The sequence below is a fragment of the Cyprinus carpio genome, chromosome A1 (genome assembly GCF_018340385.1).
Source record: "Cyprinus carpio isolate SPL01 chromosome A1, ASM1834038v1, whole genome shotgun sequence".
NCBI lineage: Eukaryota > Metazoa > Chordata > Actinopteri > Cypriniformes > Cyprinidae > Cyprinus > Cyprinus carpio.
In genome coordinates this window covers 28,085,775-28,110,775 of record NC_056572.1, presented here as the reverse complement: position 1 = coordinate 28,110,775, position 25,001 = coordinate 28,085,775, and the positions used below count along the sequence as shown (strand labels likewise).

Genomic DNA, 25,001 nt, shown 5'->3' with positions numbered 1-25,001 from the left:
CTCTCTGTTCCTCTTTGGATGGTGTTCCGGATTCACACAATACGGATTTATTCAATTAAAATGGTGAATAATCCTCTCTCTTCCTCTTTCCCTCAGATCTCCTCCTCTCCCTTTTTTCTCTCTTTATTTCTTGGATATTCTGTCTGGCCAAAGATAGTTGACGTCCTTCCAAGAAACTCCTGGTAAATCTGAAGATGTAACCCACTTCCCATTTTATCTTAATCTCGCTCTCTTTTCCCGGGTCCTCTACAATTCTGTTTACTATATAACATGAAGAATTTATGTTGTCACAAATGGGCGTGTTTCTGAACATACAAAGTAATGGGATCTCAATGCTTTTGATGTTTAATTTCAGCGGCTTAATGATTAGTAGTACATCAGGGAGAAATGCTGCAGACGCTGGCATACAAGGCAAAATCCTATTAGCAGGCATGAGGGCATTCTGCATCCAGTGGCGGCTCAGGTAGGTTTGATGTCAGTTTCACAAGTGTTTTGTGATATTTTATCTAGTGTGGTCTTTCTGTTAATCTGTACATGTAATCTGTTGTCATCTGTCATTGTTCTCTGCTGGAACATCATTTAAACTACAGATTTAATCCTTCACTCTGACCTGAGGATGAGGAGGAGATGACATTTATCCACCCACCACACACACAACACTCATTCTCCCACGAAACCCACTGTTGCATGTGTTCTCTCGGCTGTGTATTTGTTCTCAAACATGAAGAGAGAATAAAGCAGCTGCAAAGACAAAGCCACATAGCAATAAACAAAAATTTAACAGAACTGAAGCAACCATCAACATGCAAACACACACAAGCGATATAGAAAAGTTTAGGCAGAAACCCAGCAAGCTTTTTAACTTTCTCTCTCACTGGTGCACTTAGAAAGAGAGTTTCACTTAGCTGCCATCAGTCAGGCAAGGCATACGATTTTAAGATTAAACCCTCTATGAGTTCAGTATTAAATAATCTTCCTGGGTCAGAGAGAGAGAGAGAATAGATACTATTAAAAGAAAAAAGGAAAGAAAGAAGGAAAGACAAAGAAACCAACTGAAAAGAATGAGCACATGGAGTCTACAGTATATTTAGAGCATGAACGACAGAAATAACACAAACAGGAAGTCAATAGAATTACGACAGGAAACCAACATTGCTGCAAATTTCTGCACTAACACCACATTCCCTCTCCCAACCTTAACTTCACTTCCATGGCACCTCAGAAGACATTTCTCATCAAATCAAGTTCAAACATAACCATGCTTATATATTTATTATGTATTGTTCTACTAATGTACTCCCAATTTTATTCTGATTCTGAACCCAAGTCAAAAGTCACAAAAGATCTAAATGATTGTCTTTGTAGTTTATTTAAAATTATTCATACTTCAACTCAAAAATCAATCACTTGCATAAATAATTTTTTTTTTAAAAAGCCTATATCATTCAGAACATAGGCAAAATCCTATTTTGTTTCTGACTATTTAAAAACAATACCAAAATACAAATATAGCAAAATCAAGTCATTACAAAACATAAAAAAATAAAAAATAAAATAAAATGAAGCCTGCTAAGTGTGGTTATGCTGAGACTAAATCATCACAATTTACTTTTTTACATTTTATCCTAAATGGATTTCTCAGCGGCACTTTTCAAAGATATATATACACCTTTCTTGACTTGCCAAACAACCGAAGCAGTGTAATGTAAAATCTGCTGATTGTTGATGACGAGAGAGTTCTGCTTAGGGTCAGTAAGTCTTTTGTGAGCACAGGCCTTCAGCTGTTGCCGTATGAGTCATAGTCACTGTTTCTGTTGGATGAGGGCTCTCTGCTCTGGTTTACCGTCAGCCTCTCCAAACCTGAAACACAGAAAGAATGGGTACCAGTGTGTGCATGGCTCTTTTCACAGACAGAGTCTAAAAGTCTTAAGACACCCCAGATGAGGATTTAACTAATAGAACACAAATCACCAAACGTAATTCTTAATTGATTAATCACATTAAGTATTGCAAACTTTTTCTATTATACATATATATATTTTTTAGAAATGTTACATTCATGGTAGTATCAAATTAAATGCACACTAAGTTACATTAATTTGCAGAACCGAAATCTGAATGTTGGATAGAGCTAGTTTCAAAATGAGTGTTTCGTTTTGTTGATATATTAGAGTCAAAGCAGAGGGGAGTTTGGATTTCTCTTTTTATCACTACATTTATCTTTTGGAAGTCATCAGTCTTTTTGAATGAAATGTATAAAATCAGGTGATTGATATATCATCAAACATGTCAGTAAAAACAGAATATAGACAGGAATGAAACTGGAAAGTTGGATATATGTAATTGCTGCTGAAGTGGAGATTTCTGGCTCAGTGCATCAGAACAAAACTTATTTTGAGGAAATAGCCTTTAAAATGTGTTTTGTAATTGAAATCCACAGACCCCCCCCCCACACATAGTGTCTTTCTAAGAAATATTTTTTCCAACCAAATGTTCAGTGATCACCAGCCTCAGGAGGTTAAACAAAATATGCAACTAAATATTGTATGAGCTGTTATTTTTTTTATTACTTTTTAGGGCTGTCAAATGATTAATCACGATTAATCACATCCAAAATAAAAGTTTTGTTTACATAATATATGTGATACTGTAAAGTTTTTTATTATGTATATATAAATACACACACATGCATGTATATATTTAAGAAGATATGTTATGTTTATATATTAAATATATTTCTATATAATATAAACATATAAGAATATAAATTAAATGTATATACATGTAAATATTTTCTAAATATATAATTTATGTGTGTGTATTTATATATACATAATAAATACCCTGTACAATACATATATTATGTAAACAAAACTTTTATTTTGGATGTTTTTATCGTGATTAATCATTGACAGCCCCCTCAGGAGGTTAAACCCAATATGCAACTAAATATTGTATGAGCTGTTTATTTTTTTATTACTTTTATATGCTTTCAAATAAACATTAAAAATTTAAAAATAGATTAATGGGTCATTCCAAATTAGCCTAAATTAATCCCTGCTAGGTGCTAAAACATTTGGGACAATATGCAGTTTATATTTTTAAACATATTATATGAAATTCTCCCCTCGTTCAACTAAAGAATTATAGATTGTCAAAATGATGATCTTGCATGATCTTAATTGTTATGTACAGTTGAGAAGTTCAAAATTGATAACTGTTGATGATGTTTTAGATACTTTCATATGTGAATTTTATGTTAGATAATAGTATATTCTAACATATCCAAATAGATATCACAACCAAAAAAGCACACTCATGTGATATGTATTGCTGAGCGGTTTGAATGAAAAGTCCAATACATCATAATACTCAATTATTTATCATTATGCAACTGAGTACAAAGTAAATGAGCATGAAAGCGACTGAGAGATTATTAGAAAGGGTGCAGAACGGTCAGGATAGAGAGAAAGAGGGGGATTACTCACCAGGAAAGGACTGTCTCTTCTCTGTGTTTTTGTTTGCGGGACCTTGACCTCTGTGATAGCACACTAAAAGAAGAAAGATAAAATGCTGAATCTTTTCTGAGTAGCCAGTCATGAATATGTTAATGTGTGAGATGAATGACTCACCACTCTCAGTCGGGCCGATCCAGCGACTCTGCCGTTTTTGTGAAACTGCATAAACCAGGGTAAAAATAGTCAAATTAGACAGAGCATTTAATTTTGGATTAAAAAAAATAAATCTGTGGCAAAAGAACAGGAAATTGTGAGAGTCAAATAGATTTTTTTTCTATATAAAGCCATATTTTTTTACTGATTTTAGATGTCATTACATAAGTTAAATCCAAATGTGTGAGAGCACAAGTGAAAATGCTTTTAAAAAATGATATTCTCAGCAAAGGAATTTAAGCAAAAGACTGAACTGAAAATTAAGATGAATTTGATCATTTCCTAGTCTGTGGTACTTTGAGCTGCATGAACTCTTGTGCTTTAATGGAGGAAGAACATCTGACCATCTGTACAAAAAAGTTCACATGATCAATCTAAAAAATTTGCTTATATTTGTTTAGTGACCTAGAAAAAATGCAGAATCTCATATTTCTTCTGTTTTAATTTTTTTTAATCATTTTTCTTTCTTTACATTTTTAAAAAAAATTTGACTGTCGGACTGAACAAAACGACTCTAAGAAAACACATAGACATTTTGATGGTGCCATGTGCTTGAATTCAAAAGCATTTATATTGTTTAGAAGTAATATGGAATGAAAGACATGCTCGTTGACTTCACAGACTCACATCTTTTGCGGATGGCTTTGTACATGGGCCGACTGAACTGAAGCAGAATGACACCCAAGATCAAGAAAATTAATATGCCGGTTACTGCTTTATAAGCAGCCAACTCTCTTCCTTGAGAATCTGAGAAAATGTAGGAAGAAAAGAAAATAATGTGTTATTCAAAATGCACAGCATATTAAATAGTGTCACAGTAACATTTACTTTGCCTATGAAACCGGATAGGAAACAAAAACATCAAGAGAAACATTCCAGCATACAGAGTCATATATATAATCTATACAGTAAATCTGTTCTCTGTAAATAAACACGTACACACCTTGGCACATGATATGCAGGCCGTTGCACTCAGTAGTATCGATGATTGTCATATTGCTTGTGAGCATAAAAGATGGAGTTTGGCTTGAAGTGGGCTTATAACTCTTGAAGTCTCCACATCTTGTGTCCTTACACACTTCATTCCACCACCTGCCTTTGTAACTGTTAGAGCACAAAGGCATTTTACGCTCACCAGTATATAGATACAGCTGACCTTCACATGGACTCCCTTTTATCCATTTTAATTTCAGCTGGTACAGAACAGACTTAGTAATATTTTGGATGATGTTCAGACATTGGGTCTGTGGGGCAGTGGATGTGGTAACATTAACAGATTGTGGGGTTGAGGGGGTTGTAAGGTTGTTGGTCTGGATCTGGGTTGCGATTCCTTCTGTAAAGGGAAAAGGCACGTAGAAATAATTTACTTTCATGACAATGCTGGAATACCACAATAATTCCTCTCCACATGGAATGTGCAGTTCTGAAATAAATTCCAGGTATTTAAAACATTTCAAGTTTCAGATGGAAATAAAGTGAGAGTTGTATCAAGAAACTGTAGTTAATTAGCGTTCGCAGACTGCTGTTCTGTGCTCTTATTTAATTACAGTGCAACTAATGTGAAGATATCGCTTCAGTTGAGATATTATATTTTTGATAGTTCTCCGAATCTCAATACATATTCTGTTTTAAGAACTTCACATCTTCATGTAATATTTTCTATGTAAAAAAAGCCTGCATTATTCAAGCATAAAAACGTCCTGTTACTGAGGTCAGAGAGCAGATAGCTGGATCATTTGCACTCATTACAATCTTGCACTTTTTGCAAAGTGATCAAAGGCATTCACACACATTATGCACATTTGATTGCATGATTGCACTTTGCAAACATTGATGGATATTCATAATATTCCAAGTCACTGCCTTAATAGATCTATAATTTGTATTGCCAAAATTAACCATATACATTATACATATACATATATATATTTATATAATCATTATAGTTATGTGAGTGGAATGGAATGAGCGGAAAAAAAAAAAACTTTTCAAAAGCTTAAAACTTATTTACATGTTTAAACTGCCTATGTATAAGTATTTATATTAATACATAATTACTATTATATATACATTTGAAAATTCTAGGAATCTAAGAATTCTAATGTACTATGTCTGTGTTTATTCACAACAACATTCTTCAATAACGTACATTTTGTGTAATGCAGGTGGCATTTATATGATTTTCACTTTTCATTGCTTAATATTTAGGAAAATGTCCTTGTTGATAAACCATTTACATTTATTTTTGATGGAAAACAAAAATACATTAAAAGCTCTTTCATTAGTTCTGGGGTTAAACATGTTAAATGGTTTAAAACCTTATGTAGTTAAGACCTCTTCCCTTTAAAATTGCTTCCCGTGGTATTGTTTACATTTTTCTTATTCTCTAAAATTCAATGGTAAATCAAACGATTGATCTAGCAGACTATTGGACTGACGAAAAAATGTTAATTTTGGCACGATTTTCCTTTTTAACAGTATGCAATGTAAATCACTCATAGATTCTTGCCATATTTCCATAGCAAAGACAACTTTAACTTTAAAAAAATGCATCGATACATGGCATGTAACTTGTGATAAAAAATAGTACCATTTGACATGTAAACAACAATCATTATCAGGGGCTACTCTCTTATGATTATAATGTGCATTATTTATGTTAAACACAACATCTAAAATACGTCTTTTATGAATAATACAGAAATGTGTTGACCCATATTAGATGGATAGCAATGCAACATTGTTATTTCGCGTTGGCATCGGTTTCCAGTAAATACGGCATTAAGAGTAAGGAATTTGAAAGATTAATGAAAATAAAAATAAAAAATAAATACAAGCATATGACATTTTATTGGCACTTGCACAAATTTTGTAATGCATTCTTGCAGGCCTTTAAGTTGTGATTTATAGATATGATATAAGATATTCATTATAGCTCTTCATTACTAAAGAAAAAAACAATGTTTTGCATTATAAAAGTTTTTTAAAAGTAATGTACAATACTGTGACTGAAAGCATCTGAATATATTCTAGCTGCACACTATTTTTCCTTGGAGAGGTTTTGTCTCGCTAGAGAAATATTAAATCATACAGATAAAAATCTAACTACTTTCAGCATCTACAACTCACTACAAATATTTTCTGCAAGTGGCAGGGTTTCAGGGGCAGAGCAGATCATACGTGTAACAGTACATATAATAATCATATAATATAAGAGTGCAACAGTGAAATATATTTAAAGAGAAAACAATTTACTTACGAACTCCAAGGAGCAGGAGCGTCGTAAGAGTCATCAGCAGAGAGTTTTTCCATCTGGCAAAAGGTTTTTGCCGAACATTTAAAGCAAAATTTTACTTCATTTGCCTAAACAAAGTGACTCTATAAGCACTTAAAAAGATAACAGGCCTAGAGGTCAAATGAATGACCTCTGGTACATGACAAGCAAAACGCTGTATTTGTTTTATCTAATTGGGCCTCGACTGAATTATAACGTTTCATTTTGTTTTTTCACATACTTTTTAGTGGTTCAGATAAAGCAAACAAATACAAAACCATGACTATAATAAAAATCTTTGGCCTGTACTTTTATTTTTTTATCAGAATGGCAAAGACCAATCGTACCGTGACTTGAACCACAATAAGAACAAATCATTCACTACAGTGACATACAGTAATAAATTTGTCGATACAAACTGGACTCCCTTTTGTTAAGTTATTTAAATTCTTATTTTTAGAAATGTCACATTATGTCTCATTTGTAATTGACAGCTGTCTTCACGTCTCTGTTTCAGCAGCATTTGAAGATTTTCTTTCTCAAAGAGAGTCAAACATCAAAAACCTATGAACCACCACAACTTCTAACCAGCTTTTTAACTATATATTATCAGATCTTACCTTGCGGGTGACTGACAAGAACAAATGTGTGGAGCAAGTGACAAGAAAAATCAAGTGAAAGGAAATAAGCAGAGGTGTGGAGCTACAATCTTTATTTCCCCGCCCCCATCCTCTGTTTCTCCATAAAAAGCATGTCTTTTAATCTCAATCGTTGTTTGATTGCACACTGCACTGCTTCCTCACTTCAAAGAGAGCTGCATACGGAAAAATGAAGAAAGGCTGAAAAAAAATGTGAGCGTAGGTAAGTGGGAGGAGAAAAGGTAGCAAGTAGTGTGATATTTTCTAACTTGATATTAAATGTTAAAAAAAAAAATATATATTTTTTTTTTTTTGAATTTGTAAAAATGCAATTTTAAAAATAAAAACATTAAAAGTTGGGTGGTAAAAAAAAAAAAAAATCATCTAAAAATGAAAGATGGTTGGTGGAGTAAACAATGAAGCATCAATAAAATCTGCATATTCAAACTCTGTCTTTTTGCATACAGGGAACCGAGCCTCTTGTGGTGTACGGCACACTCTGAAAACACTCACACAAGTTGCACAAAAGATGATTAAATCGTGCTCACAGTAATCAACTGCGGCAAAACGGTAAGGCTGTAAAAACCACCGATATCCACATCTATCTTTTCATTTCATCGTTACTCATATCTTCTTTTCATTCACAATCTTTCCCAGCCACCTCTTTCCCTCCTCACTCTCTCGTTTTTTCTCAGGTGTCGTCGGGGTTGGTTTTACCATATCGTACAGTTGGAGAGAGAACCGTAAAGACTGGGTTTTGTATGTGTACAAACAAAATTCCCCCAACACCCTCTTTGAAAACTCTCATCTATGATTCAATATGAACGGAATTTAAAACAGCCTTCAAAAGTGAAGAATGAGCTGAACTACCATTTCTTTTCTTGTAAATTTGTGAAAACGTGAAAAAAAAAAAAAACTTTATGTTTGGGGTCAGTATACGTTTTATGACAGGACGTTTTCTTATTGTTCCACCAAGGCTGCTTTCATTTGATCAAAAATACAGTAAAAATAATAATATTGTTAAATATTATCATTTCTTTTTTACTGTTTTCTATTTGAATATATTTTAAAATGTAATTTATACCTGTGATGGCCAAGCTTAATTTTCAGCAGTCATCACTCCAGTCTTCAGAGTCACATGACTCTTCATTCTAATATGCTGATTTGGAACTCAAGTAACAGTTCTTATTATTATTATCAATGTTGAATAAAAACATTTTTTGCTGCTTAATATTTTTTTTGTGAAAACGGAGATACATTTTTTTTGATGAATTGAAAGTTAAAAAAACAGCATATATTTGAAATAGAAATCCATTGGAACATTACAATTGTCCTTACTGTCACCTTTGATCAATGTGTTGGATAAAATAATTCATTTCACAAAAAAATAAAAAAAATTAAATCAGTTCCAGTCAACACAGTAGATCAACTTCAGTGTTTAATATTCACACCCGAAAAAAGGACAGTAAAAATAAAAATACACATTTAATAGACTACAGTCATCACAACCAATGCAACAGAATCTTTATTCTTTCCTCCAATGCTGCAAATCAATGCGCTAATAAAATTTTCATCCCATTTTTTTTCTCTCATCCTCATGTGGTATCACTCCTCTCCCTCGCTCCAGGTGCTGGGGAGGAACCTAAACGTGGGGGTTTTGCTACAAAACCTGAGTACATGAATTAGATAAAGCCACTCGAGGCTTGATTGGAGGATGCCTCTGGTTTTGAATTGTTTTAAAGTACAAAAAATAAAGAGAGGACCCCGCACGTTTATTCTAAAGCTGACGGTTCGAAGGCCCCGCTCCCAGCTCCTGTTGCCAAAGAGTTTGAGGCTGTGTAGTGTGGAGTGCTAGTGTGATTCACATGGACCTCCGGTTGGCCGACAAGGAGGAGACCTCATATAGATGGGGCTTTTACGGATCTACATAACAACCACGTAATGACACGCACAGGCCATTTTGATGGGTAGGCCGACAACTGTGGTCTAGTGGGGTGTTCATGTGGCAGAATCTGAAGGTGGACTCAAATCAAACCACAAAATAAAGCATTCTGTTGGTTAACTAGATCCAATCCCACCCACGTTATGATTCTGAGGGCAATGTGCCTCTCTGAAACAGACTGGACAGCTAGCTGTACAAGACCATCAAATGTCTCGCTCTGTCTAAATTCAGTGTAAAATATGCAGCCAGGCATTCGTCTGCATAGTTTTACCACAAAAGGTCTATCTACATTAACGGTAGGCGCAGAATGCTATATTTACTAAAGTAAGCATGTTATGAAACTCCTATTTTCTTTGCATATGCTCTGTGCTATGTTATGCCTCAACTGCACCACCAAATCCTGTGCTATAGCAGATAGATATGTCTATATTAATATCCCTTGTTCTCCGGCTTCCCTTTAATATTAGTTTAATTGGTTAAGTACACCGTCCCCGCTAGAGAACTTACAGTAAAAGTCTATTTCTTCCAATCATTGTGGTATATTAAATAAATGGAGTGGAAGGGTGTGAAAGGAAAAAAAGAGGGAGCAAAAGAGGTATTGAGAGGGTTTGGAGTGATCGGTTGGCACACTGGTACACTAAGCATTCATAACAGGACGCACCGCACCCAAATCTGCACACGTGGAAGTTGTCAATTTATTCATGATGACGAATAAGTTTGGCTTTTTAAGGAGTTTTCATCTGTGATGGAATGGAAAATGGTGCTGTGCTTTCTCGAATGACGTTGTCAACAAGTGGCGGTATAGACAAGAGATTAGCATAACGCTAATGTAACACTTTCATGTAGTGTGGCATGTCTGTCTCAGTAGAGTTTTGACAAAATGATTGAGCTGTAACACTATGTTGTCAAAAAAAAAGCATCTCTTCCTTAAATATAATAAATCAAAAATTTTGCAAACTGATAACATGCTTTAAAATGGACAGCAACTGAGCCGTTTAAGACGGTGTGTCCCGTATTGAGTCTCTGACTGAGGTTTCATGGGGGAAACAAGCACACGCTCAAACTCAATTGTCTTTATAAGCCTCAGACAGGAACAGGATGTGACGTGGGTATGTCTAAATCTGAGGGTAAGGAAAAGGTAGAACAGGAGGAGAAAAGAGGGAGAGAGACGAGAGGGAGGATCATGAGAAAGACAGACACACACAGAGTGGCTCAGGAGTATGGTTGTGGTACCCCAAAACCTGGCCTATAAAGCGGTCTAGATGTGGGTGACTGGTTTGATGGCCCATGGGGGCCTGTGGGGTAGTTGTACCCTCCATAAGCATATGGAGCGGAGTACGGGGCAGGCGTTGGACCAAACTGCCCAAAAGGTGGGGCAGGAAATGGTGGTTGGGTGGGGTAAGGGCAAGTGGGAGGACCAAACGCAGGCCTGGGAGCTGTGTAGCCTGTTGATGGAGGAAAGGGGGGACCCTGGCTGGGGTAGGGCTGAAACGCTGTTCTAGGATTAGTGGTGCCCGCTGTGGAGGCTGAAGGGGGAGCAACCGGGTAGGGGGTGTAGGGCAGAGCAGACGTGGAGGCATTGGAGGGAGCACTGATTTTGGAGCTCTGTTGCTGTTGAGGCTGCGGTTGTTGCCATGGTGATGATGAGCCAGCGTCCTGATTAGCACAGGTTTGTGATGTCACTGTAGCATCGCCAATCCCTTTGCTTTTTTGGCTGAGAATTTCTTGCAGCTTTTCAATGCGCACTCGTCTCGTGTGAGCCAGAGAGCGGAGGGAAAGGAAGCGTTCGAGGAAGGAGTCCAGCGATATCGAACCTTCAAGAAATTCATCTGCTAAAACCTGAAAGAAAGAGATTGAGTGATTCAAACTGTGGGGTTGGTTACAAGTTTTATAATATTATATTATGCTTAGGAAATCAGTAGTTCATAAGCCTTCAAATATGAAAATATGCCAACATTCAAAAGTCTGGAAACACTAAGACTAACTTAGATGCATTAAATTAATCAAATATTTTTGCAAAGCATTCATAATGACCATTTCATGAACGACTATTTGTATAGTAAAAAAAAATACTGCATTATCCAAAAACTCTGTTCAAAGAATCCTTTAGATTGGTTAGGATTATATAACAAGATTTTTCTTAGCTAAAGATGTAAGTTTTGTAATAAATATCATAATATTATAATATAACATAATTATTCATAATTTAATTATAATTACTTCTAGTTATAATAACATAATATTACTATTTGATTTTTTTATCTGGTTATTTTTATTTCAAAAACAAAAATGTCCTGTATTTCTGAAAAATTTTGAATGGTTGTGTTTATGAAAAACCGAGTACATCAAGGCTGTAAGATTTGCATAATTTGAACATACAAGAACTTAACATTTTTTAAGTAATTGCATACAGTTTCGTAGATTATTTAATGTAAAAATGTCTTATGATGTTAATAATGGATTTAATATAAACGTATATGGTTAATATAAAAGATACGTATAAGGTATAACAGATTTTATTTACAACAAGAGCACAGTTTTATTCTCTTAAATTTCTTTCACGAATAATCATCCTTTGCTTATTTATCAATAAACAAACCTGACAGTTTCACCAACGGAAAAAGAAAGCAAACATCCCACAAAAAAAAAAATAATAAATAATGAAAACGGGTGATTATAAAGGAGATGGTGGCCCACCTCTGATTCTTCCTCTGTGCTGGTGCCCTCTGTCTGCAGACGAGACAACACCCCCTCCGGAGAAACCTGCCCCATGATACTGTCTGCAGAGGGGGAAGGGAAAAAGAAAACAGAAGTGGGAGAGAGCTGATACATATATAGCCTGGCTTGTAAAAAGAGTAAGAAACTGAAAAGTGAGAACAAATCAGTTGACTAAAATGTGTAATCATTTTAAACAAAGGAAAAAAGCAGTAATGAATAGACTGAGAGGAAGAAAGGAGAATGAGACTACAGAGAAAGAGACCAGATACTTTGTGTGATGTATTGTGTAATATCACAGATGGAAAAAGGGGAGGGGAATGAGTGGCAGAACAAAACAAGCTCATAGAACAGCACTATCTGACAGACATATGCACATATAGAAGATTTTCTGGCTGAACAACATGGCTCTGTTTAGAAACAAAAGAATTCCTGTGACTGTTCCAGGGTGCCATGAAAACTGCCAGTGCAGTTTAACAAAAGTTAAAAGAACACTGAAATTCTAATTACACTTCTTTGAGCTAAAAGCAGTGCTAATAATAGAATCTTTTTTTAAAAAGATTCAATCTATTTTTCACACTGCCTAAACCTTCTCTTTTAGAATATTCAAAATCATTTTCTTACACTGAAACACTTTACTAAGATATTTACATTTTATTTTTCTTGGGATTTTGTTTATTTCAAAAACTTGCCAATAAACCACAACAGGACATTAATACATCAAGATATAAACCGTCCAGTTACAGCTGAACGGAAACAGAATAGGGAAAATGTATTAAATAAAACATAAAAATACGACAAAAAAATAAAAAGCCTTTCCAATAAAATCAATAAAATTAATTGTTGTAAACAGAAATCTGGAAATGTTAATCTGGTTTTGATCATGAATTTCATCAAAAAGGATATGCAATTTTTAATATTTTACATTTCTTTATTCTTCGTGATGATCCCAAATAGTATGTTTTTAATAGTTTAATACAAAAGCACATCATTATCAACATAATTAATTTCTTCTCGAAGCAAAACTACTCACCAGGTTTTTAGAAAACCTGCTCTGACATCAATCATTTTCTCTCCCCTTTCATTATACATCAATTTACCCAGCATTCATTGCTATATTCTTTTTGAAACCTTTACGTTCATAACCCAGATCGATTCCTTCTTTCCCTTACCTCTCACGGCACAGTGCTGTTTGTATTTCTCCTTCACTTTCTCTAGTTCAGCGTATTTTCCCACCAGTCGCGCCCTCTCTGTTTCGAGACGGGGCTTCATGTCCAGGTTTTGCTCGGCCAGACTGCGGTTGGCAGCCAGAGCCATCTCCCTCTCCAACTGAATGTTCTGAATCTGCAGAAGAATAACAGTGACACGTGACAAAAGCTACACTGCTATAGACATCATAAGGTCCACTAAGACAATCCATCCTCAGCTGGACTCTTAAGACTGTGGAGTTTACTTAATGATTGATGTTGATGCGGAGTAGATGGTGCTGATTAATTTCTGAATGAAGTCATGAAGAGATTAATTCCCAAAACAAACATACAAAAATGACGAGATTGTACAGAGATGAGTGGATATACATATGAAAATTCAATCTGATCTGATGATTCATTTTAAATCTTTAGCAATACATAAAAATGTTAATGTTCATTTATAGCCTCAATAATATAAGCTGGTTAAAGGGGTAATCCATCCAAAAATGAATTTTTTGTTATTTTTTACACACTTAAGTTGTTCCAAACATGTATGAGTTTCTTTTTTCTGATTTTCACAAAAGATGATATTTTGAAGAGTGTTGGTAACCAAACAGTTGCTGGTAGCCATTGACCTCCATAGTATTTTTTTTTTTTCTCCGTTATATGGAAGTCAGTGGCTACCAGCAACTTTTTGGTTACCCTAATTCTTCAAATATCATCTTTTTTTGTGTCTGAATTTTTATTTTTTTTGAACTATCACTTTAACCAATTATAAAATTACAGTTCACAGAGACATTTTTTAAGAAATACTGATGAGAAATACAGCATTTGCCTTATATTCATTATGCAAAGAACAACACAATTATTCACTAATTGATTAATTAACTTTCCTCCACTAACAAAGCTCTGAAATCTCATTTATGTATATTCAAATATAAAACACAAGTACGTGTCACAGTAGGTTTGACAAAAATGCAGGGAGGCCTTTAAATTGATCCTGACACAAATTTTACACGTCCCCGCCAGGATTTTAATATTGCCTAAAACATCCAAAGCAGTTTGACCAATAACATGCAGGTATTGTACATAATCGACCAATTGTGGGGCTGTGCGTGAGAAGGTGAGATCTACAGTACAGGGAAAGATCAAAGCGATGCAAATATGCGCACGTGTTTGTTCGTTCATTTGACTTGAAGCGTCGCTGCACACCAATAAAAAAAAAAAAAAGAAACACCAAAGTAGGTGTGAGAGCGATTCGAAAGCATAAGGAGCCGTCTGCTCTGCTCTCAATAGCTCGACCTACACAGTGCAAACAGCCAAAACCTGGATTTTTTAGGCAATATTAAAATCCTGGCCGGGACGTGTTCCATATGAACGGCGCAAATGGTCACCCTACTTAGAAGAACCAGTCTGGGTTTTCTAAAGATCCTTTCAGTGAACAGTTCTCAATAAAAACCTAAAGAACAGTTTAATAATCTAAATAACCTTTTGTCCAACGGAAAAGTTCCATGGATGTTAAAGGTTCTTCACAGAACCATGACAATAAAGAACCTTTATGTTTAAGGATGTAAGGTACTTTTAAAGGTCTTTTTTTGGACCATGGACACCATTCACTTTCATTGCATGGCAGAGAGCAGCATTAACATCCTTCCTAACATCTCCTTTTGTGTTCCACGGAAAAAGGACAATAAAATTAGTTTGGAATAATGTGAGGGTGAATAAATAATAACAGAATTTTCTATTAATGGGTGAACTATCCTTTCATAATCATATTACCTCATCAGACTCCAGTGCCATAGACTCCACCCGTTCCGAGTTGTCCAGCAAATCCTGCAACTCGGACTGGTTGAGGTCTTGAAGCTTCTCCATTGATTTGCTATGGACAGCTAAAGATAAACAGTGAGCTTACTTATGTGTGCTAATAATTTACTTATTACATTACAGCTCATCTTAATCATTAGACCAGCATGCTATTGACATCTCATAGCGTGTTCCACGAAAGAAAGAAAGCCATACAGGTTAGCAAAAAACATGAGTAAATGATATCAGAATTTACATTTTTGGGTAATAGATGCTTTTAAGTTGAACCAGGCAGCAGTTTATAGGCCTGTCGCGATAGTCAATAATATTGACATATTTCAGGATATATGAAAATGAGCGTGATAATTTTTGGTGCCGCGATATATATTGCAACTTTTTTTTTTTTTAGAATTAAAAATAATGATTTATATAATCCCTGTTATCTCGTGGTGCTCTCTGTGGCAGAGGCGGGGCTCAGGCAGCATCTCCCCCATAGACTGTATAAAAACATGGACATAGTGTCCGTGACATCACCCGTAGGTTTCTGAAGAGCGTTTTTGAACCCTAAAGTGGGCGGAGCCAGCCAACGCCATCTTGGCAGCGCGTCACTCCCGGATCTATCGAAAATGGGCAAAGAGGAGGGAGCTGGTTGCTGAAACCACGCCCACCTAGTTTGACGGCAGTGTCAGCAGCGGCAATCCACCTGTCACTCAAGTGGCCACGCCCTTAATTATGCAGAACTTTAAGGCTTAATATAATTTAAACGGATGAGTTATTAAAAAAATTCATCCCCCTCACAGTTGTCATGAAGGGCAAAATTAGCTATATAGACCAAAACCACTTTTTGTACCAGGCTGTAAACATGTTTTTTTCTGCTGTAAAGTTGTGCTAATTTTCATGAATGTATTTTTACCACATTACAAAGAGCAATGTATAACATTTTACCAGATTTAGTCCTACACTTACTCACTTTTATATTCGTTCCCCCACTAATGTCATTTCACTAAATGTTTACATTTTATAAAACTATTGTGCACTCATGATTTTTTTCTACAATAAACTAACCTAGTTTATAATTAGTATTTACTTTCATAAATTATGATTATATCTTTTTTATTTGTTATTTTTCATTAAAATTAAGTTTGCCTATATTTGGTAGATTGTGTTTAAAACACAAAAGAAGTGACGATCAGGTCAACACACAGAAGTACATTAATTCTACACTGATTTAAAAAATGTGCTGGTATCGGATCAGATTATGTATTTTATTTATTTTTTGTTCTTTGAAAGTGTTTACTTGCATTATTATGCTATTAATATTGTCATACTGTCATTAATCAGTGGCATAAAATGGTCGTTTAAAATAGCAATGATATAATTTAAACGCATTTAATTTTCTGCAATATATCGCACAACAAAAGTAGGTTATCGTGACAGCCCTAGCAGTTTATACTTGGCAAGTGTCATTTCGGATATCAAACCACTCCTTGAACTGAAAGGTAATCTGTGGCAGTCATCTATCATTCAGACGTGCATGTAACAGTGGATCTACTTAAAGTATGGCTAGAGATTATGCTAATGAACCTAATCTGAACTCTACCTGCTTGGTATTTCTTAAAGAATCCCCCAATACTTACAAGGTACAAAGCAAATCAAAGTCCTCTCCGCACAGGTCTGAAAACTCACTGGACTAAAAACATCAAAACTTAAACTGGAAGCGAGTGACGTAAAGCTGTAGACGGAAGTGATGAGCCGACAAACTACCTCGCGAGCGTCCCCTCGGCGTCAAAACCCGCTTCCTCCTGCGAGAAACACTTAGCTGACAGTATCGGTCCCAGGTGTCGCGCTTTATTTAGCGACTCAAAGTAGAAATATGTTCCCGAAATTATTCCCGGAGACAAGAATCTCCCCGTGATTAGCAATACGGCTAGCTCACTTAAACGAGAGCAGTTGAGCAAGGCGGGTTAGTATTCAATACAGAAACGGCGTCGAACGAGAAAACAACTCAGAAAACCTTAATAATGTTTGTCCAGTAAAACCGCATCGATGTCAATTCGAGACAAATAGTCCAAATGAAGGTTGAATGACGGGGTATATTCCTATTCTTAAGGGAAAGTTTCACTTCTCGTTGACAGATATCGTGGCCATCTTTGGATGAAAAACCATTTGGTCGATTTTGTCGAGGGTAGGTGAGATATGTTTAAAACAGTCTAAAAACACAATTTACATCTCTTGTCAAGGATATCAAATTTAGTTTGGGGGAATATATTAAATACTTATATACGGGGTTTTATAATGCAGAAAATTAAAAGACAATCTCCCCCTTTCGTGAAAAATCATAAGTGTCTCCCCCAACATTGATTTTATAGGTATCGTCGTGTGTTCATCTGACTGAAAGCAAACTATACTCTCTGCTGAGAGGGCAAAACCCCGATGTGACGGTTAATATTCCACTGCCTGTGTGACATGGCGTATGGGTATGTCATAAATGTTTTCACCAGAAAGGCAACATAGATTGTTTTTTTTTAATATAGAAGTTAAATAATGCAAGAAAGAATCGTCTTACAGATTTACAAATATAAAGCCCTAAAGAGACGCCCATAGTACGAACATTAATATTAAGCGTTTTGGAATTAAGGCATTTTGAAACTATATACTTTTTCATAATTTATTTTTACATATTTGATCATATCCATTTCATTTGTGAAAGTAATTTGAGACTTTTACTAGCTTTCAGAGTTTCATGGATCGTTTCATAGCAGTGATTTTCATGGATAATTAAACAAAGTGGGTCGAAAATACCATCAAGATTGTTTAGTTTGTTTACTTAATAATAAAGTAGCAAATAATCCTTACATTTTCAGTAATCGCAGGTAAAATGCTTTTACAGTGTGAGTTAATGTCTCCAGTTTCACAAAGATTTCCAAATATCAGTGTGAGTTAATGTCTCCAGTTTCACAAAGATTTCCAAATATTAAAGAAAAAGAAAAAAAACACAGGAGAAAAACAATATCAGTGATTATGATTTAGAGACAAAATACTAATGTAAAATATAAAGAATTAAATGCTTTGTTAAAAAATTCTGTGCCTAAAAGAGAAGGTGTATGGATAGATGGTAATCTCCAGTGTAGGTTCTCAGGGTCCGTGAAAATGCAGAAAAATGATAGGAAACAGTGAAGAACCAGCGCTGCAATATCATAAAACAAACAGCTGCCACAGAGATTGCTTTGTAAAAATTCTGTCAAAAAAAAACAAAAAGAGAAGATGTATTGAGTTCATATTAAATAAAAAATCTGAAGAAAAAAACATAAAAGTAATTTGATAATGTCATTTGTAGCATGTAAATTCGCCATTAACCATGACAAAAAAATAGTGTGTCACAGCGCAGAACTTTGTATTATGGCTCTTTTGCAATGTAGTTGTATATCTTTTGGGCATTAAATATATGAAGTCCTGCTGGCAGATATTAATGTGTAAAAACTGGCCAGTTTTTATATTTCGTTTGTATACTGGCTAATGGCAGGATAAATCAAAAAATTTTCACTTACTTGAAAGACTGTTTGTGGGACAATCATAGGATTCAGGTGAGCAAGGAGGGATGTCCAGAGAGGGTACTTAGCACAGCATAAGCATACAGATAAGACCAATCAGTGTCCCCCACCAGGCCAGCAAGACTAGAGATCAGTACAGTGTTTTTTAAACCTGGGTGAGGAGAAAACCAGACAACATCGCGTTATACTGTTCCACGAATAAAGTTTTAACTTTTCACAATCCAATAAGAAGCTCTTAGTTTTTACGTGAATTTAACCAGTTCTTCTCTCATCTTAGGGATTTCTGTCAGTCATGCCATACCAAATGACCCAGCAATGTCACAGACTGCATAAAAAAATACACACATCAGAACAAGAAGATAAAGTTGATATAAAGAAATTGTCAGAAAAAGTATGCCAATTGTACAAAAGCTACTGGGCAGTAAGTCCCTGGGACTACTAATGCTATGTGTTTAATATGCAATGTTTTTTCTTTGCTGTATGAATCATTTTATGTATGTTTGTGGTTTTAGCAAATTTTTGCCGATAACAATAAGACTAACATTCAAACCATAACAACTACATTAATCTTACAGTGAAATAACCATATCACAGAATCCAACACAGAGGGGGCACACCAAACAAGTATTGTAATATTCAATGCTGAGGTTGGTGTAAGGACTGGTATAGGTCACAGAGGCGCGGAACAAACCTAGTATATTGGCATAAAGTCTATAGATGGCAAACACTGGTGAGAGTTTAAATTTCAAACATAGTTTTCAACAACACGATTCAACCGCCATAACATCTCAAGGGAAACTATTACAGTATTATTACAGGTATGATCCCCTGGTTTTCCATTCCAGGATAAATTAATTTGCCCACATCCACTTACTCGCCATGCACCTAACTTCAGCGGTCACTAAAAATTGAACAGGGCGATTGAAGTTGGCGGAGGGATCCGAGTCAGTAAGACGGCATTTTTGGTTGCGTGACCCATCTTAAAAACCCAGCTTACAACTCCTGAAACAGAGGGAATTTTCAAAGTCCCAATCAATGATTATAATGGCTCTTTACATGTAACATGGAGATAATAGTGAGAGTATAGGAACTGATCTGATCCCCCTGGAATAATGCGAACGTAATGCAGGAATCAGATGCTGGTGGTAGCAAAAACAGCTTTGTGTTGACATGAAATTGGGCTTGTAATAATACAAAAAATTTCGTCCTGGAGAGAGGAGCCAGCACCATACCAATCTGGATTTGCACAACAGCACTGGCAGAGGAAAAGGGAGTAGTGGTGAGAAAAAAATTGGTACACTCATGCATTGCCTTAAGTAGGCGGCCTGGAACTCCCCCAATGTTTCAATACAGCTCCTTCTAAGTTCCTCCTTTTTCATTTATTTGGATAGCATGCAAACAACAAAGACCATGATAACCATTGCAAGCCACTACACAATTTAGATTCACTTTTTAAAACATTTTCAAAGGCAGTCACCGAAATAAAAATAAAAATCCATCCATGAAAATGAAGAACATGTTATCATGTTACTGTGAATACCACATGGGTCCAGTGGATCAGTGTAACTTTTTTTTTTTTAAACAATGGCACGACCGAACTCACCTTCGATGTGACTAATCCTCAGACAGCTCGTGGGCTGACAGAAAACCGAGAGCCTTTAATGAAGTGATCAAAAACACTTAATAAAAGCGCTTTATGGGGATAAGGGGCTTGACAGACCCCTATTGTTTTTTTGTGATGCGTTGCGCATAAAAATGCAAGGTGGGTCTAAAACGTTTGTTTGGATTGCAGACAGAATTGAAGCCCCATGATCTAGTCTTTTGGATTGTTGCGCCAAGAGACGAGTTCACGCACCGGGAACCCAACATGATAACTACAAAGATCGTGCAGAATTCCTTTCGAGATGATCTTTTTTTTTTTTAAGGTCAGCCTGTCCCTCACACATCATTCCCTTGGAATTCCGCGTCTGCGTGAACGCAACGAGTTTGTGTGTACTTAAAAGTATCTGACTGTACTTGAAAGACGTGTTTCATCCTTGGGGGTCGCTATTGTGTTCATTACAAACCTTCACTTACCTTGAACACAAAGGATTACTTTGACCGTGTCGACGGACCGGACAGTGAACACTGTCGACGACTTTCAAGGTCAGAGCGAATAAGGTTCATAAGACCCAAACAAAAAGCTCTGCGGGACAGCATCGCGAAGGGGAGGCCCCCAATATATTCGGGGGGGGAAGTGAACGTCGTGCGTTATGGGGCCTTCATCATTTTAAAGGGCTTCCGCATAGATTTTCTCACAGGAAGGTTTTTCTGCATCACTTTTTTTTCAATCGTGAAAGGAAAATTGGGGGGGGGTTTCCTCTTCACCTATAATTTAATAAATTAAATTCACAAAGCAAATGTCTTTCCCCTCTGGCATAAGAGAAAAGACAACATAATGTTGTTATACCAGCAATTCAACAATACGTGTAAATTTATCCTTGTCTCTTATGCACCTTTCTCGTGTCTTTATCTTACTATATAATATGTAACTGTAATCCGCCAAAACTCTTATGGCTGCCTGATTCAAGTAACATTCTGATTAACAACACAAACAGGCAGAGCGTCATAAAAAGGTTTTTTGTAAAATAATTAATTATTTTCCAAGTATGGGTCCGATGTTAAGGAGTTGCAATTGGTCACCGGTCCGTATTTTGCAATTTTAAATACAATTTTTTGCCCTGGTAGTTTTTATTTTATACTTTACAACATTTTATAGTTTTAATTTAAATAATATGTTCTTAAGAAAGTCCTACAGTTAACAACTACAAATATAGTGTGTAAGTAATATTAATTAGTAAAACAGATAGTTCCTGATGCATCAGTGCCTAGTGGTTCCAGTCTTATAAATAAAAAACGTGTGTCCTTTAATATTTTTGATCTATAGTCTATGACTATCTTTTACAATTTAGGGCCCTACTAAGAGGTGCTAAACACTTATGAACGTGAAAAAGTGAAAGTGATGTTACAAAATTGTGCTCTGCATTTTCCCCATCCAGGGCACACACACACAGCAGTGAGTAGCGAACAAAACACACATCTGGATCAGTTGACAGCCTTGTTTGTCTGTGCGGTGTTTGGTGCCTTCTTGCCAGCATGCAGTGTGGTGGTTTGGTGCCTTGCTCAATGTCCTCACCTCAGTCATGGTAACTGAAGGTGAAAAAAGATCATTAGAAGAAAGATCATTTTTTGTTTAAGATCCTTCCTGTAATATTGTTAATAATCACAACCTCAGCTAAAACTGATTGAAATTTAATTCCAACCTATTACAAAACCTTATATTTTACTTTGGAGATTGTATGACATTCTTGCTGAGGCCTCCTCTCTTGCCTTTTTTTTTTTGTCTGTCCTCTCATATGTCGCTCAGATAATAATAGGATTGCTGATCACTCCTACTTCTAATACCTGCTCTGCTGTCCACTAACACCCACAATGAATAATTACACTTTGGTGTGCCATGCGTGTGTGAGTGGCCTTATGGTGTAGTATTACACTAAATTTAGGGACATGGTGGGTTATATAAAACAGTTTAAGGTGAGAGTCAAAGTTACTTTAATGTACATTACATTGTAACAGTATATTGGCCAATGAGGGACCTATCCCTGAACTTCCATTTTTGGTGTTTCCTCCTTTTTTCCAAACTTTGTGTCATTTCAGGTCGCAGCGTGGAATAGGATTGGAAAAATATGCGTCACCATTGAAAAGCAGTGAAGTTTGGAACTTACAACAAGACCAACAAACTGTTAGAGCAAGAACATTTTTTTAGAGATTGCCATATTGACCATTCCTGTGTATTGCCCCATAATCCAATGTCCAGCCTGCCGTCACATCAGCAGGCACCATTTTGTTATAACAGGAAAATATCTAAATTAATAATTAAAAAGACAAAAATAATAATGACTGTTGCACTTGCCCGTTAGGTTTCTGTATGTTTGGCAGTCTCCTGCTGTGGCCAGTATCAGCTCAGTTATTGCACTTATCATGTACTATGCTGACATTGCCGTTTCAATGTTGGCAACCACATGCGCAGATGGTATCACGAAGGAAGTGTGACTACCATAATAATGTCACGGTAAAGGTATCTCATCACCCTCATATGTGAGAGTTCCTATCATATTAAACAGTTGCATATTTAGTAAGGACTCTTTCTTTAAATCAGCAGTTTTTAGCACACAGGTTTAAGACAACCATCTCCATGGGCATTATTGTCGCGACAGTAAGTTCCAACTGCTTTTACAGTTTATAACCTGTCTAATCGAGTGAAGGAACTTTACAGGCTATGCGTAAATATCAGTAGAAAATATTTTATTAGAAAGTATATTTTTATTGTTTTGCGTGTGTGTTTGATTGTGTGTGGGTGTGTGTTTGTGTGTGTGTGTGTGTGTGTGGTGCTTTTGATTTTGACTTGCCTAATTGCATAATTCATTCATTATTCATTCTTATTCATTTTTAAGTATACTTCCTAATTCAAACATGTGGGATTTCTCTCGTGTTCTGTCTCAGGACCGTGACTGACATGACATCCTGCTTACTATCAGATGTATGACATTTCTGGATTTAAATTAGAGGAACCTTAATCTATGCCACTTTCATATAGAATAACATTAGTAGTTTTTCTTGTACAACTATGCATTTTTAAGTGTTGTTGTTAGTTTGGCTTAAAATCTAAAGTGAATTGTATCTCTTACGTATTCTAAACATATAAAGATTATAAAAGTATATAAAGTGTTTTTTTTATTTTTTTTTTATTAAAGTTACAATTAAAGATGGCTTTTTGTGTGTTCTTTTTCTTTTTTACAAACTTGTTGAAAAACAGCACCACATTATGACTTTCCCATCATTTTAGCTCTACACTACTTCCTTTGTAACTAGAAGAAAAAAAGACTGGTCCGTTGCAAATCGTTTAGTTCCATATTTTACGATAAAAATGCTAAATCTCAATATTATAGCGTTATGTGGATATGCCGCCATTTATGGATTGATTTTTATGATGGCGAAATGACCAAAGTCAACTGGTACAAAAATAGTAGTCAAAGCAAAAATATAAATAAAATAAATATATATATATAGATATATATATATATATATATATATAAATATATATATATATTATATAATATATATATATTATATATATATATATATCTATCTGGAAGGCCTCATATACCAAGCAACAAATATAACGTCATGTATGAATATATTTCAGAAGCTACAGAACACCAACAACAAACAAACGTTTTGTGTGAATTTTTTTGACTACGCCGGCAAGGATTGGTGTGCGCAACTGTCCTCACTATTTATTCCCTCATCCTGTTATCCTTTCATTTGTCTACTAGAATTAAGGTTTTGTTTCTAGTCGCAGGACAAATGATTATGCTTTGTTGTAAAGCTTATGGAAAAAATAAAACAACGTTACACAACCTTCATAACTTTTGGTCATTTATGGCCCGTTGTTGTGCTGGTTGGGTGAGGATCATAAATAAGCCATCACATGAATTTTTTTTTTTTTTTTTTTTTTTTTTTTTTTTTTTTGTCAATCAAATCTAATAATAGTGTAATGAGTTCGACTTTGTGGAGCCCATTAGTGGTGCTTGTTTTGGTCATAGGCTCTTATTAGTGCAGACCAAAATCAGGGATGTGATTAAGAGGGAAAACACTGATAAAAAGCAAAAAAAGATTACTTAAAATGATGAGGTTTTCTTAGGAATATACTCAAATTTGATCTTGACAAAACATGTTTTTTTTTCAAAGGTAAAAAATAGGGATTTATATGACCCTGACCACAGCATATTCTAGCCTTTTGCTTGTTTTTCTAACCAAAGACCACACAATAAATCTTTGTTACAGCGTATAAATTGAACTTGGATTCCTGGGTGCATCACAACATTTCTAGAACTTTTTAATTTTTTTTTAAAACTAACAACTCAACCTTCCTTTACTGACCCCTCGTCATTTCTGTGAAGCAGAGAACGCATTTGGTGTAATGACAGCTTCAAGTCCATCACTATAACAGAGTGGTGGTCCAGGACAAGAGATTCCTGCAATAGTAAGGGATATGCCGGTATCATCAGATTGTTCCTGTTGCGATTAACTGATAATGCTTTTTGTCCACGGTATATGGTATTATCACGGTATTGGAAAATTTAGTTTTTCAAAAAGTGGTCATAATACAGTAATA

At 35.5% G+C, this 25,001-nt stretch overlaps 2 protein-coding genes across 2 annotated transcripts; both read right to left on the bottom strand.

The window, feature by feature from the left end:
• Window positions 1–1,342: 1,342 nt before the first annotated feature.
• Window positions 1,343–7,733, bottom strand: LOC109045932 (T-cell surface glycoprotein CD5-like). The gene is made up of 7 exons (XM_042760139.1): window positions 7,566–7,733; window positions 6,931–6,983; window positions 4,615–5,004; window positions 4,299–4,418; window positions 3,633–3,677; window positions 3,489–3,551; window positions 1,343–1,860 (listed from the first exon to the last, which is right to left on the bottom strand). The coding sequence occupies exons 2-7, from the start codon at window positions 6,962–6,964 to the stop codon at window positions 1,778–1,780; spliced, it is 735 nt and encodes a 244-aa protein (XP_042616073.1). The 5' UTR covers window positions 6,965–6,983; window positions 7,566–7,733; the 3' UTR covers window positions 1,343–1,777.
• A 2,048-nt stretch (window positions 7,734–9,781) lies between these two features.
• LOC109046243 (vacuolar protein sorting-associated protein 37C-like) lies at window positions 9,782–17,387 on the bottom strand. The gene is made up of 5 exons (XM_042760116.1): window positions 17,248–17,387; window positions 15,210–15,319; window positions 13,413–13,584; window positions 12,223–12,305; window positions 9,782–11,364 (listed from the first exon to the last, which is right to left on the bottom strand). Exons 2-5 carry the CDS (start codon window positions 15,300–15,302, stop codon window positions 10,738–10,740), a joined length of 975 nt encoding a protein of 324 aa, XP_042616050.1. The 5' UTR covers window positions 15,303–15,319; window positions 17,248–17,387; the 3' UTR covers window positions 9,782–10,737.
• Between the last annotated feature and the right edge of the window lie 7,614 nt (window positions 17,388–25,001).

Bases quoted from the DNA above. Each gene is read 5' to 3' on its own strand.
- LOC109045932 (XM_042760139.1), bottom strand. From the start codon at position 6,964: ATGACTCTTACGACGCTCCTGCTCCTTGGAGTTC. The intron at 5,005-6,930 runs GTAAGTAAATTG...TTCCCTTTACAG, and splicing joins GCTCCTGCTCCTTGGAGTTC to AAGGAATCGCAACCCAGATC. The intron at 1,861-3,488 runs GTGAGTAATCCC...TCTGTGTTTCAG, and splicing joins GAAGAGACAGTCCTTTCCTG to GTTTGGAGAGGCTGACGGTA.
- LOC109046243 (XM_042760116.1), bottom strand. From the start codon at position 15,302: ATGGAGAAGCTTCAAGACCTCAACCAGTCCGAGTTGCAGGATTTGCTG. The intron at 13,585-15,209 runs GTAATATGATTA...ATTCTTCTGCAG, and splicing joins TGGCACTGGAGTCTGATGAG to ATTCAGAACATTCAGTTGGA. The intron at 11,365-12,222 runs GTGGGCCACCAT...TCTTTCTTTCAG, and splicing joins GCACAGAGGAAGAATCAGAG to GTTTTAGCAGATGAATTTCT.